The 14,819-nt window shown below is 45.1% G+C and overlaps 1 protein-coding gene across 2 annotated transcripts in view; it reads left to right on the top strand.

Annotated features, from left to right (window-relative positions):
• LOC143284859 (BTB/POZ domain-containing protein 3-like) overlaps positions 1–14,819 on the top strand; it is a 33,674-nt gene that overhangs the window by 8,782 nt on the left and 10,073 nt on the right. For both annotated transcript variants that reach the window (XM_076591962.1, XM_076591963.1), the window contains exons 2-6: positions 1,996–2,217; positions 4,258–4,512; positions 8,218–8,478; positions 12,450–12,777; positions 14,020–14,132. In XM_076591962.1, the coding sequence (XP_076448077.1) occupies positions 2,003–2,217; positions 4,258–4,512; positions 8,218–8,478; positions 12,450–12,777; positions 14,020–14,132 (1,172 nt within the window). In that variant the 5' untranslated portion in view covers positions 1,996–2,002. The remainder of the gene's footprint in view (positions 1–1,995; positions 2,218–4,257; positions 4,513–8,217; positions 8,479–12,449; positions 12,778–14,019; positions 14,133–14,819) is intronic.

Below are 14,819 nucleotides of genomic sequence, written 5' to 3' on the forward strand. Positions count from 1 at the left end.
ACTCCTCCTCCTACTACTACCAGATACTGCTGTTGTTTAATTAAATACAACTGCTGCTACTGCTGTTATTGTTGCTGCTACTGCTGCTACTTCTACTACTGCTGCTGCAACCCGGCTTTCACATCAGCTGGCAATGAGCAATGAGCGTGAAGCCAACGTAAAGTGAACTTTTACCAAACTGGGTAAAGCCCAGTGAACGAGTGCCTGACATTTTGCAGCGTGAAATCTGGCTGTGTCTGGCTGTTATCAGGCAGTCACGTGACTAGAGAAAATGGGGAGGACATTTATTATTGCACAGGGTTCATACGTTTTAAAGTTGTGTGTGTGTGTGTGTGTGTGTGTGTGTGTGTGTGTGTGTGTGTGTGTGTGTGTGTGTGTGTTTTGGTGTGTGTGTGTGTGTGTGTGTGTGTTTTGGTGTGTGTGTTGTTGTAAAAATAAGCAGAAAGAAAAAAAGGGGGTGGAGGGGGGGGGGTGTTCATAAGTTTATGTATGTTTGAATGCCCTAGGTTCGTACTGTTTCTTTTCTTTTCTTTTCTTTTTTTCTTTAATTTGTTTTATTTTTATTCTTTTGTTTTTCGGTTGTCTTTTCTGAAACAGAAACAACGAATAACAAAGAAACGAAAATAAACTCATCGTTCCACGAAGCAGACCTCAGTGGGCAAGAAGAGTAGTTGTGGGAGTGAAAAAACAAACAAACAAAAAAACCGATTATTATGCTTGTAGAGTTGTAGAGAGGGATATTTTCTGTACTGGAGTTGAGAGACAGATAATAGAGAGCAGTAAGTGACGGGTAGGTTTCCTAAACAGAAGACAGGAAACCAGTTGAATCCCCATTAACTCTCTCCATACGAACGGCGAAAGAGACGACGTTAATAGCGTTTCACCCCAGTTACCATCATCAAAATATTGCAAGCGGAAGGCTCTTATATTGAAGAGGTGAATGTTGACAAAGAATACCACAATTCTGATTACGAAGCTAAAGGTTGGGTCATTCAGACACCCACTGGACTTCCGAGGGGTCCGTGTAGAGGAGAAGAGAGGACTGGCCGTAATGAGTGAGTTAAAAACGGGTCTGATGTGGTCATACTTCTCATGATTTACCCTCCCCCTCAAACCCTATACCCGCCCCCCTTGAAGAGCACAACCTTCACTGAACCAAGACCTCAGCCTTGAACAACTTAATCTTAAGGGCGTTAGCCAGTATGTATGTCGTAAAATCAACTCCACAATTAAAACGTCTGTGATTTCAGATGTCCATGGCCACCATGCTAGATCAACTCCCACAATCAAACCACTGTGGTTTTTTGATGTCCCACACCCAAATGCTAAATCAACTCCACAATCAAAACTTACGTGATTTCAGATTTCCCAATGGCCACCATGCTGAATCATCTCCCACATTCACACGTCTGTGTTGTTTTAGATTTTCCATGACCACCATGTTAAATCAACTCCACAATCAAAACTTCTGTGATTTCAGATTTCCCAGGACCACCATGCTAAATCAACACCACAATGAAAACCTCTGTGGTTTCAGATTTCCCATGGCCACCATGTTAAATCAGCTCCCACAATCAAAACTTCCGTGGTTTCAGATTTCCCATGACCACCATGCAAAATCAACTCCACAATCAAAACTTCTGTGATTTCAGATTTCCCGATGGCCGCCATGCTAAATCAACTCCACAATCAAACTTCTGTAATTTCAGATTTCGCGATGGCCACCATGCTGAATCAACTCCCACAATCAAACTTCTGTGTTTATTAGATTTCCCATACCCACTATGTTAAATCACTCCACAATCAAACTCCTGTGATTTCAGATTTCCCATGGCCACCATGTTAAATCAACTCAACAATCAAAACTTCTGTGATTTCAGATTTCCCATGACCACCATGCTAAATCAACTCCCACAATCAAACTTCTGTGTTTATTAGATTTCCCATACCCACCATGCTAAATCAACTCCACAATCAAAACTTCCGTGATTTCAGATTTCCCATGGCCACCATGCTATCCAGACTCCGTAAAAGTTTTCGCCGGAAGTCGTCCCACCGCCGCGGCAGCCGGCCCGGACACCATGACATTGAGGATGACGGATACTCTGACACGGGCACCCTGAGGTCATCACAGTCCTCGGTTCGGGGCAGTGTATCCAGTCTGGGCTCGTCGGCTAGTTCTGCTGCTCGCCGTCACCACGACCCTAAAGACCGCAGGTATTTAATAATAATTAATTATCTTTGTGGCATTGAAATCTTTTTTTTTTTTTTCAAGAAAAGTTTTTTTCTGTGTGTGCGTCATTTATTTTATTTTATTTCATTTTTTACGTCATTTTGAGTGTGACGGCGGGCGCAATAGCCAAATGGTTAAAGCATTGGACTTTCAATCTGAGGGTCTCGGGTTCGAATCTCGGTGATGGCGCCTGGTGGGTAAAGGGTGGAGATTTTTACGATCTCCCAGGTCAACATATGTGCAGACCTGCTTGTGCCTGAACCCCCTTCGTGTGTATACGGAAGCAAAAGATTAAATACGCACGTTAAAGATCCTGTAATCCATGTCAGCGTTCGGTGGGTTATGGAAACAAGTACATACCCAGGATGCACACCCCCGAAAGCGGAGTATGGCTGCCTACATGGCGGGGTAAAAACGGTCATACACGTAAAAGCCCACTCGTGTATATACGAATGAACGTGGGAGTTGCAGCCCACGAACGCAGAAGAAGAAGAAGAGTGTGTGATGTTCTTTATGTATGTTGTATTCTGGAAGCAGAAATTATGAACACTTAACCAGTCTTTGTGGACTTGTATATGTAACCTTGAGGTCCCGTCACTTCTGTACGTCATTTATTTTACTTCACACACACACACACACACACACACACACACACACACACACACACACACACACACACACACACACACACACACACACACACACACACAGAAGAACATTCATAGTCAAAATATGTGTATACATATGTATTAAACAAACATCGTCAAGGGAATTACTCATATGAAATACACGAAATAAACTAAAAATTGATTTATAATACACAGTGGGTCAGAGGGATAAAAATCAGCGGCAATCTTTCAACCAATCGAAGCGCACCACCACAGCTATACCACCACCACCCCCTTAACACTCCCCCCCCCACACCACCACCGCCCCTCATGCCTACTCTTTTGAATCACTCATCACACACACTCACAAGACTGTATTAAACTGAGAGTGAGAGAACGTATTTTTTGAATAAATGTTTTATAAATTCTTCTTCATCTTCTGCTCCAGGAGGAAGGTGACAGAATGGTTAAGACGCTCAACTGTCAATACAGAGAGTCCGTGAGGGTGTGGGTTCGAATCCCGCTCTCGCCCTTTCTCCCAAGCTTGACTGGAAAAATCAAACTGAGCGTCTATAGTCTTACGGATGAGACGATAAACCGAGGTCCCGTGTGCAGTGCAGCACGCACTTGGCGCACTGAAAAAGAACCCATGGCAACGAGAGTGCTGTCCTCTGGCAAAATTATGTAAAAAGAAATCCACTCTGATAGGCACACAAGAATAATTATTTGCGTGCACTCAAGGCTGCCGTCAGGCATCTGCCTTGCGGATGTGGTGTAGTGTATATATGGATTTTTCCGAATGCAGTGACGCCTCCTTGAGAAACTGAGACTGAAACAGACTCTTCTAGCTCCTTCTTATATATATATATATATATATATAATATATATATATATATATATATGTATTTGTATTTCTTTTTATCACAACAGATTTCTCTGTGTGAAATTCGGGCTGCTCTCCCCAGGGAGAGCGCGTCGCTACACTACGGCGCCACCCAATTTTTATTTTGTTTTATTTATTTATTTTTTTTCCTGCGTGCAGTTTTATTTGTTTTTCCTATCGAAGTGGATTTTTCCAAAGAATTTTGCCAGGAACAACTGATTTGTTGCCGTGGGTTCTTTTACGTGCGCTAAGTGCATGCTGCACACGGGACCTCGGTTTATCGTCTCCGTCATCCGAACGTCTAGCGTCCAGACCACCACTCAAAGTCTAGTGGATGGGGGAGAAAATATCAGCGGCTGAGCCGTGATTCGAACCAGCACGTTCAGATTCTCGCGCTTCCTAGGCGGACGCGTTACCTCTAGTTGGCCATCACTCCACACACACACACGCGCGACACACACACACACACACACACACACACACATATATGGTAAGAATAAACCCCCACTAACCAGGGACCACGCCTCCTCCAGGGACACCGCCAAGGACCCCCAGTGGCAGAGGTCCACGCCCTCCGTCATCGAGAGCAACCGCGTCATGTTCAACCGCCAGCTGCACTGTGACGTCATGTTCGTGGTGGGCGAGGGCGGGGCGCTGGTCGGGGCTCACCGCTTCGTGCTGGTCTCGCGCAGTGACGTGCTGTACCGGATGTTCTGTGGGCCCCTGGCGGAGACCCGCCCCGTCGTCATCCCTGAGGTCACTGAGGACGTGTTCCATCAGTTTTTGGAGTGAGTATATATATATATATATGTGTGTGTGTGTGTGTGTGTGTGTGTGTTATTATCTCTCTCTCTCTCTCTCTCTCTCTCTCTATATATATATATATATATATATATAGTGGGGCTTGCCTACTATAGAAAGCACAGGGTTTAGCTATGTGTGTGTGTGTGTGGGAGGGGTTTGGGGGTGGCGGGTAAGGTCTTTTGTGTGTGTGTGTGTGTGTGTCAGTGTGTGTTTCTGTGTTTGGTTGGTTGTTTGCCGACTCCCTCCCACCCTCCCCCTCCTCGCCCGCTCTCTCTCTCTCTCTCTCCTCCCCCTTCTCATTCGATGCATCATTTCTACTTTTACAACTACTACTACTTCATACAGAGAAATATGTTTTGACAAAAGAGTAATTAAAACAGTATAATAAACTACAATACTGCTATACTGCTGCTTCTACTGCTCATCGTCATCGTCGTCAATCATCATCATCATCATCATCATTGTGTTGAAATATCTCCTGTGATTGTTAAAAGTATTAATGCACTTGCAGAGAGAGAGAGAAGTGCTGCTCAGTGGCGGCGCACTTTCGACACAATGAATGATGACATAATGCAAAACAAAGCAACACAGCGCAACACGACACAACACAACACCATACCACACCACACTACACCACACTACACCACACCACACCACACCACAACACACCACAACACAACACAACACAGTCAACTACATAATAGATAAGAGTTGTGTGTCATTGTTCACCTGGAAAACAAAAAAAAAACAAACACACTTTTATAAAAGCCCACCTGCTTCTCGGCAGAAACACAAACATGATAAGGGAGAGGATGGGGAGGTAGGAGTGAGAAGGCAAAGTGGAAGAGGGGAGAGGGAGTAGGGACTGGGGGTGGCCTGAGAGAAAAGAAAGAAATAGGTCAGGGAAAACGACAACAACAACAACAACACACTGAAATAAATGTGTCTGCATAGCTCACGGGAGATAAACAACGAAATACAACATGCGATGGAAAAAAAAGTTAGGAGTTACCTCCGCTGGCAGATGTTTCTTCACGAAAATGGCATGTGTTTTCTTGTCTTCGTATTTGCTTTCGGTTTGAAATGTTATTTCCTAAGAAATAGGTCAGGGAAAACGACAACAACAACAACACACTGAAATAAATGGGTTTGCATAGCTCACGGGAGATAAACAACGAAATACAACATGCGATGGAAAAAGTTAGGAGTTACCTCCGCTGGCAGATGTTTCTTCACGAAAACGGCAGTGTTTTCTTGCCTTCGTATTTGCTTTCGGTTTGAAATGTTATTTCCTTTTTAATGATGACGATAACAGAACTAATTATCTGAGTTCTATGAAGACAAAAATTCAGCAAACCAAGATAAACAAGTTTTTTTCAGTATGTTTTATTCAGACAAAGGTTTACAGATGCAGAATTTATGTTTTGTGCATTAGAAAGTGTAGGGTAAGCATATAATTAAGTTCTAGGTACTGACAAGTCCACAACAGCAAAACAACATATGTTCAGTGGCAAAATTCCAAGGTAGCATTGTATAGCTTAATCTTGTATTAAACAGTTATAAAGTGCCCATTTCTCCATATTCTCTGGGTTTATCTCCTTTTGGTAGGCAAATTATGATACCTTCTCTCTGTGTAATGGACATCTCTTTTTTCTCAGACCCTTCATTTAAATATCGTACAACAAAACCACCTAGCTGTTTCCAGAAAAAAAATTAAAGAAATCAACTGTCATTCCATCTGTTCCTGGGATTTTACCATTTTTCATATTTTTAGTGCTAGTGATGCCTCTTTCAAAGTGAATTTACCTTCTACCACGTTGGCTTCTGTCGCTGTTAGTTTAGGCGAATTATTAACGTACTTTTCTAACTTAATATCTATTACTTCCCGCTCCTCATATGATTTGTCGTAAATACTCTTTCGTTTCTTGCAGCATGTCTTCAATCTTATATAAATTTCTACCATTCTTAGATACTAGTTTAAACGTTTGTTTGCTAACATAATGTCTCTTTTCAAGGTTACAAAAATATTTTGATACTTTTTCTCCTTCCGCTGCCCATCTAGCTTTGCTTCTTAACAATATTCCGTGTATTTTAATTTTTATTAGTGTAATTAAACTGTTAGGTAATTTTGTTTTGTATATATGGCTTTGAAGTTGATGGACGAAGACAGAATAATAAATCTGATGTGGTGAGCTGGTCTGCCAGCATCGCTTTTAAATCAGTTCAGTTCAAAATTACTGTGCTGGGACTATTCATTGAGCAGTTACCCTCTGCTGCACAGTGTTTTATCTTGATTTTCTTTTTCATTTCAGTGGTTTGCCATCTTATTTTGATTTTATTTTTTTAAAAAAGGAGGAAATTGAAATGTTCAGTTATATTCTCTCTCTCTCTCTCTCTCTCTCTCTCTCTCTCTCTGTGTCTGCCTGTCTGTCTCTCTTTTCACATAACCTTTCAAAGGGGGCCAAGGCCTATACATGAATAAACCATCTCTCTCTCCCTCTCTCTCTCCCCCTCTCTCTGTCCCTCTCACACCCTCTCTCTCTCTCTCTCTCTCTCTCTCTCATTTCAATAGTTACGCCCAACTGAACAGCACAGACGTCATAAAGACGAGGCGGGGAGGGGGGAAGGTTGTGGCTTTGTGTGTCTTCAGCACGGAAGGTTAACGACCCCTTGCCAAGTGATCAGTACCGGTGTCACCCAGAAAGAAACACACACCCTGCTGTGTGGGTGCGGGTGTCCTCGCAGGCATACGTCACAAAAGACCCACCTTCCCATTCCATTCCGTGACTTGGCCAAAATGATAGTCTTTGTTCGTATATGCCATGGGCTGTCAGTCTGCACGTCCGTCTGTCTGTCTGTCGTTCTATCTCTCTCTCACCACTGTCTTTACGTCTGTCTGTCTGTGTCTCTCTCTGTGTGTTTGTCTATATGTGTGTCTCTGTCTTGTCTGTCTTTCCCCCCACCCCCTCTCTTTCTCAGTGTCGGTTTTTGGTTGTCTACTTCTACTTAACAAAGCATAAATCTTCTTCTCTTCCTCCTCCTCCTCCTCCTCTTCCTCCTCCTCATTCTTCCTTCTCCTCATTCTTCTTCTTCTTCTGCTCCTCCTCCTCCTCATTACAACTGCTGCTGCTTCTGCGCCTACTACTACTACTGCTACTGTTACTGCTACTGCTACTACTACCATCATCGTCATCATCATCACCACCACCACCACCATCATCATCCTTATTATTGCAACTAACAGATTCGTATAAGTGGACGAGGCATCATCATCATCATCATCGTCATCATCATCATCACCACCACCACCACCATCACCATCACCATTCTCAGTTATCATCATCAAAACCAACTAACAGATTCCTATACGTGGACGAGGCATCATCATCGTCATCAACATCATCATCGTCATCGACATCATCATCATCATCATCACCATCATCATCATCATCACCATCACCATCATCACCGTCACCATCACCACCATCACCACCACCATCACCACCACCATCATCATCATCATTACCATCACCATCACCACCGTCACCATCACCATCACCACCACCACCACCACCACCACCATCATCATCATCATCATCACCATCATCACCATCATTACCACCACCACCACCATCACCGTCACCATCACCATCATCATCATCATCATCATTATAAATAACCAACAACAGATTCCTGTACGTGGACGAGGTCTTGCTGACCCCGAAGAACGTCACCCCTTTACACTACCTGGGCCGCAAGTACGACGTGGAGCCGCTCGTGCAGCAGTGCCTGGAGTTCCTGCACGCGCGCCTCACGTGCGACAACGCGTGCTCCATCCTGGAGCAGGCCCACTGCTTCGACGAGCACGAGCTGTACGAGGCCAGCTTCGAGTTCGTCCGGGAGAACGCGAGGGAGTGCCTGGCGAGCGTGGCCGTTCATGATCTGTGTCGGTGAGTGTGTGTGTGTTAGTGGTTTTGGGGCGTAATATTGATATATATCATTATATGTTAATTTGGCCACTATTTGTATTTGTTTGTATTTGTATTTCTTTTTATCACAACAGATTTCTCTGTGTGAAATTCGGGCTGCTCTCTCCCAGGGAGAGCGCGTCGCTACACTACAGCGCCACCCATTTAAAAAAAAAAAAAATTTTTCCTGCGTGCAGTTTTATTAGTTTTTCCTATCGACGTGGATTTTTCTACAAAATTTAGCCAGGAACAACCCTTTTGTTGCCGTGGGTTCTTTTATGTTCGCTAAGTGCATGATGCAAACGGGACCTCGGTTTATCGTCTCATCCGAATGACTAATGACTATGTATGAGCTTAGATCACGGATTGACACAAGTTTACATTTGGGCCAACAGCAAAGTGAGAGCTGTATTGTATCAATGGTTTCTCCGATTAAATGGGAAATTACTACATACAGCTTAATCTCTTGTGAAAGGACTATGACTTTCAAACTAGGAGGCAAACTTAGCTCTTAGTGCTGCAGCCTTGGGGGCTAGTTGGTCTTTGGGAACCATTCCCAACGCCGACTGTCCTGAGACCCTCTTGTCCGAGAGAGTGGGGATGCAATTGGGGCAAGACACTCTCCACAATAAACAAATTCGAGCCCAGATAATCGGTACAGCAGTTGCCTCTGCTGTTCTGATGGTCATTGTCGAAAACGACTGACTGTCATACATTATATGTTAATGCACATGAATTAATCTACTGAACTGTCTCATTTGAAATTGTAATTGAGTTTGTTCCAGGTTAGATAAAAAAATTGATCAGACTAGTCGAGGTGGAGGGGGCTTGGGGGTGGGTTTGTGTGGGGTGTGGGGGTGTGTGGGTTTTGGGTGATAGTGTTGTGGGGGTGTCGGGAACAGAGTGTGGGTAGGGTTTGGAGGTTTGGGGTCTGGGGTGGGGGGGTGTGTGGAGTGGAGAGGGGGGCTTGGGAAGGGGTTGGAGTGGATAGGAGCGTAGGTTTGTGTGTGTGTGTGTGTGTGTGTGATTTTGTGTGTTTGTGATTTTGTGCGTTTGTCTGTGTCTCTCACTCGCTATCTTTTATTTTTGTTTCTCACTGTCTCTGTCTCCCTGTGTGTTAGAGACTCTCTCTCTCTCTGTCTCTCTGTCAGCGTCTGTCCATCTGTCTTTAAGTCTGTTCGTTATCGATCTGCCCAGTGGTGTTTAATTGGTTATGAAATGTTTCATTTTGAAAAAGAAAGAGCCTTCTAAACAAGGGTGAAGGAAGTAAAATTCCGTGAATGTCATATCCCCGAAGTGATGCCGGAAGCTCTTTTCAAATGAATTGTAGCATCATCTGGAAAATTGGGGTCTGGAGATTTCATCCTAGTTATAGCTTGTCAGTGGGTTTTGCAACGTTGCTCCCCCCTCTCTCTCTCTCTTTCTCTGTCTGTCTGTCTGTCTTTTTCTTTCTCTTTGTTCTGCCTTACTGGTTTATTCACTATTATTATATTGTCCACAAATTTCCCTTTATCAACTGAATTCTGTCTTCATACTCAGATCATTTAATCATTTGTTTACTTTCACACTGCAGCAGTCAAGGTTAATAAAAGAAAAAGAAAAGAAGTAAACATATCTTGAAACGTGACGAATGACACCGGAAACGCATAGTCTTTTACGGCCATAAGGACAGTGAATTGAAATTCTGGTGTGTGGCCTCCTGGTGACCTAACATCCATGGTTCCCTGCAGACTGCCGACGCTGGGACTGTGATGGACGAACCCGGGTGTGGCCGTGTGTCACTCACTCACTCATTCCCTAGACCGCTGGGGTCGTTGGGGGGACGTGAGGAGGATGTCATAGATCGCCACGCCGTTCTGTTGGCAGCTGTCGTGAGGAGATCTGGCAGCGTCATTTTGGTCCATTCCTTGACGTTGTCGGACCAGCTCTTTCTCTGCCGCCCCCGTCTGCGCCCTCCCTCTACAGTCCCTTGCAGGATGGTTTTGGAGAGGGTGTTATGTCGTATGACGTGACCAAACCATGCCATCTTCCGTCGTTTGACAGTCGCCAGCAGTGGTTCTTGGGGCCCAACAATGTTGCTGACCAGGTTCCGCACATAGTCATTGGTCTTGTGCTCCTTGTAGGAGATGTGTAGTAGTCTCCTCAAGCCCTTGGTTTCGAATGCTTGGGATATATATATATATATATATATATATATATATATATATATATATATATATATGTCGAGTCTTATCGTTCTCCCTCTTCAAACCTTCCCCTACTGTAGTCAGGTACCAATATACACTTGGGTGGGAGTGAGGAGGATCGGAGTAAAGTGCCTTTCCCTCGGCCTCGAACAGTGGTCGCTGTTGAACACCAGATCAGAGGTACAATGCCTCACCGATTCTTCCACAGCGCCCCCAGTTCAGTTCAGTCAGTTCAGATTCTTAAGGAGGCGTCACTACGTTCGGTCAAATCCATATATACGCCACACCAGATCTGCTAAGCAGATGCCTGACCAGCAGCATAGCCCAACGCGATTTTAGTCAGGCCTTGAGGAGAGAAAAAAACAAAAACAAAAACAAACCCGGCGCCTCCACATATTGGTATGGCTTTACCATAATGATTCTTGTCGTTTTTCTCTGTCCCCTATTCCTCCCAATACCCTTAACCCCCTCACCCCTCTCTCCCCACCCACTTTCCCCGTTGTATTGGGCCCCTGTCTGTCGTCTACAGTTTTGTGAGTCAACGTTTTATGATGCTGCAACACTGGGGGCCAGTTGGCCTTTGGGAACCACCCCAATCCCGACTGTCCTAAAGCCCTCTTGGCAGAGAGAGTGGGGATGCAACTTGGGCAAGACACTCTCCACTCCAATCAAATTCCAACCCAGATAGTCGGGACAGTAGTTACCTCCTTTGCTGTTCTGATGGTCATAGTCGAACACTTCTGGGTGTCGTATGAATTGGTATGGCTTGACTATAAGAATTCTTGTCATTTCCCCTGTGTCCCCTAATCCTCCATTTCCCACACTACCCCCACCTCACCCTCTCTCCTCACCCACTGTTCCCGTTGTGTCCTTGTCTGTCATCAGAAGTTCAGTAAGTCCGCGTTTCCAGGAGGCGTTACCATCAAGCTGTGTGAAGTCGCATCGTCTTTGGCACACGCCAGACAAACCTGATAAAGCTAACGTCATCTGGGGAGCGTTCTGTAATGCCCGAAGATTTTCCCTGTGTTTGTTCTCCGGGGAGAAAGCTCAGTTATATCTCCCCACTCTACCCTACACACCGCCCCTCAGGGATGCCAGGGCTTCTTTCAGTACAAATAGGAAAGAGTGGTAACTCTCTCCATACACAAGGTACACAACTCCAAGTCTGCTGCTTACGCTGCCGATTCAGCTAGCACACAGGTAAATAAAAGGTACATTGGAACAAACCCAGACACTTCCTCAAAAAAAGGAAGCGCTGGACCTGTCCTTAAACCAGTCATTTGACATGTGCACACAGCAGCAAAGACAGAAGAAATGTGCGAACACAAATTAGCTTTTATTCAAGACTAGCATAGCCTCTTTAATCCTGACCAAGCCACACAGGACAATGCAGAACAAACACATAGTTGCCTCGGTGGTTTTTCAACTGGAAATTAACAAATAATGAGGCTAGGAGATGAAATGATTAACAAATAGTAAAGAGTGGTAACTCTCTCCATTCACAAGGTACACAACTTCAAGTGCGTATGTGTGTGTGTGTGTGTGTGTGTGTGTGTGTGTGTGTGTGTGTGTGTGTTAGTAAATCATGAATATTTGTTCTATTCTGGACTTGATAACATGATTGATATACTCAACTATGTCGCATTCTCAGTCCCTCTTCCCAACAGCGGATGTTTGTCTCGACTCTTCTTTGTCTTTCGTGGACATGATAACACGACGCACTTACCCACGCTATACTCTCTTTCGCCCCATCTTCCCCCCAAACAGGGGATGCCTGGAGCGGCTTCTCTCCGAGGACGCCCTGGAGGTGGGCGAGCACGCCCTCTTCAAGACGGCCCTGGCCTGGGCCGAGGTGTCCCTGGAGAAGAAGCAGGAGGCCATCGACGCCAGTAGCGTCCGGCAGGAGCTGGGAGGGCTGCTGCACCTCATCCGCTTCCCGGCCATGACCGCCAGGGTGCTGCGGGAGAGGGTGTTCCCCGTGGGGGTGCTGACGCCGGCGGAGGAGAAGGCCGTGATGGGCTACAAGGACAGGAGCCGCCCAACGGCTGATCCTTTCGTGGCTCAGGGTCGTCAGCGGGTTCTATGCAGGTTTCAGGTGATTGTGTTGTTGTTTCGCTTCGTCAAGTCTCCACACTCAGCTCTTTCAAGTCTAGCCTTAAAACCCACCTCTTCCCAAAAGAGCCTCCCTTGCCTGCCCTTCCTTGTCTTTAGTTTCTACAGTTTGAGTTATGCATGCGTGTGAATGACTGGTGCGAAAGCGCTTTGATTTGTCTCTGCACAAGATTCAGCGCTATATAAATACCATTATTATTATTATTATTATTGGTGGTTGTGTTGTGTTGGTGTTGTCGTTGGTTGTGTTGTGTTGTTTTGGGTTGGGTGGGGTTGGGTTATATTGCATTGTATTGCGTTGTGTTGTGTTGCATTGTACTGTGCTGTATTGTGCTGTGCTGTACTGTACTGTGTTGTGTTGTATTGTATTGTGTTGTACTGTACTGTACTGTGTTGTAATGTGTTGTTCTGTACTGTACTGTGTTGTATTATTTTGCCTACAATTTTATTTGTGTTCCTACAGAATGTTGCCAGGAACAACCTGTGTTGCCGTGGGTTCTTTTACGTGTGCTAAATGCACGCTGCACACGGAACCTTGGTTTATTGTCTCATTCGAGTGACTAGCGTCCAGACTACCACTCAAGGTCTAGTGGAGGGGGAGAAAAACAATTCTGGCGACTGTGGGATTCGAACCAGCGCGCTCAGATTCTTTCGCTTCCTGGGCGGACGCGTTACCTGTAGGCCATCACACCACACAGGTGGGTGGTGGAGGGGGTGAAAATGGTGTGTCTGTATGTAGCAGTAGAGTGGAACAGAGTGCAGCTGGAGAGTTTCCGTGATGACATGACTCATGGAGGCATGTCTGTTAATTAAAACCACAAAAGTGTCTCCATGGATGCTGTTTGCAACCATATTTCCAAAAAATCTGACACTCTCCCCCATGGTGTATGGATGAAGATTTTTACGCTTTTGTTTCCTGTCTGGTTATTTGTCTGGGTAACTGGGTGTGATATGTTAATGTAGGTAACAATTCCTTGTGGTAAAAGTGTGTGTGTGTGTGTGTGTGTGTGTGTGTGTGTGTGAGAGAGAGAGAGGTTGCTTTTCATGTGCATGCTTGTGTTCATGCGCGCCCGTTTTTCTTTTCTTTTCTTTATTTCCTTTTCGTTTCCTTTTCTCCCACCCCACCCCCTCGTGTTTTTGTTTGTTTGTTTCTTTGTTCTAGAAACTTGCATTTAGACAGATGATCAGTTTGAAAAGTATAGCCCGGTCTGTTGAAATGTTACAGAACACGTCACGTGTTCGGTGCAGCAGCCAATCGGCGGAATGGACGGCTGCCATTACCTTCACCTGTGACCGGGATTTCATGATCCACGCCATCAGCATCTTCTCCTGCACCAGGTAAGACACTGTCGCAAACAACAAGAACGATGATGATGGTAGTTTAACAACAACAACAACAACAAAAAATAGTTAAAGGTTCCATTGCCCTTTGCCAGCTGTGCAGTGAATTCGATATGTGGAGTGACGGCCTAGAGGTAACGCGTCCGCATAGGAAGCGAGAGAATCTGAGTGCGCTGGTTCGAATCACGGCTCAGCCGCCGATATTTTCTCCCCCCCTCCACTAGACCCTGAGTGGTGGTCTGGACGCTAGTCATTCGAATGAGACGATAAACCGAGGTCCCGTGTGCAGCATGCACTTAGCGCACGTAAAAGAGCCCACGGCAACAAAAGGGTTGTTCCTGGCAAAATTCTGAAGAAAAATCCACTTCAATAGGAAAAACAAATAAAACTGCACACAGGGGAAAAAAAAAAGGGTAGCGCTGTCAGTGTAGTGACACACTCTCCCTGGGGAGAGCAGCCCGAAGTTCACACAGAGAAATTTGTTGTGATAAAAAGAAATACAAATACAAATTCATATCCACTGTGTCTGGGGGTCAGAATAGGAAGGAGGGGCACAATCGTCTCCTACCCGCTGTTTTCAATCTTCCCGATCCGAAGTCAGATACCCCTTCCTACCCGGGTGGAGTGAGGAATATCGAGGTACCCATTCATACCTGGGTAGAATATCGAGGTACCCATTCATAT

Source organism: Babylonia areolata, chromosome 8 (genome assembly GCF_041734735.1).
Source record: "Babylonia areolata isolate BAREFJ2019XMU chromosome 8, ASM4173473v1, whole genome shotgun sequence".
Taxonomy (NCBI): Eukaryota; Metazoa; Mollusca; class Gastropoda; order Neogastropoda; family Buccinidae; genus Babylonia; species Babylonia areolata.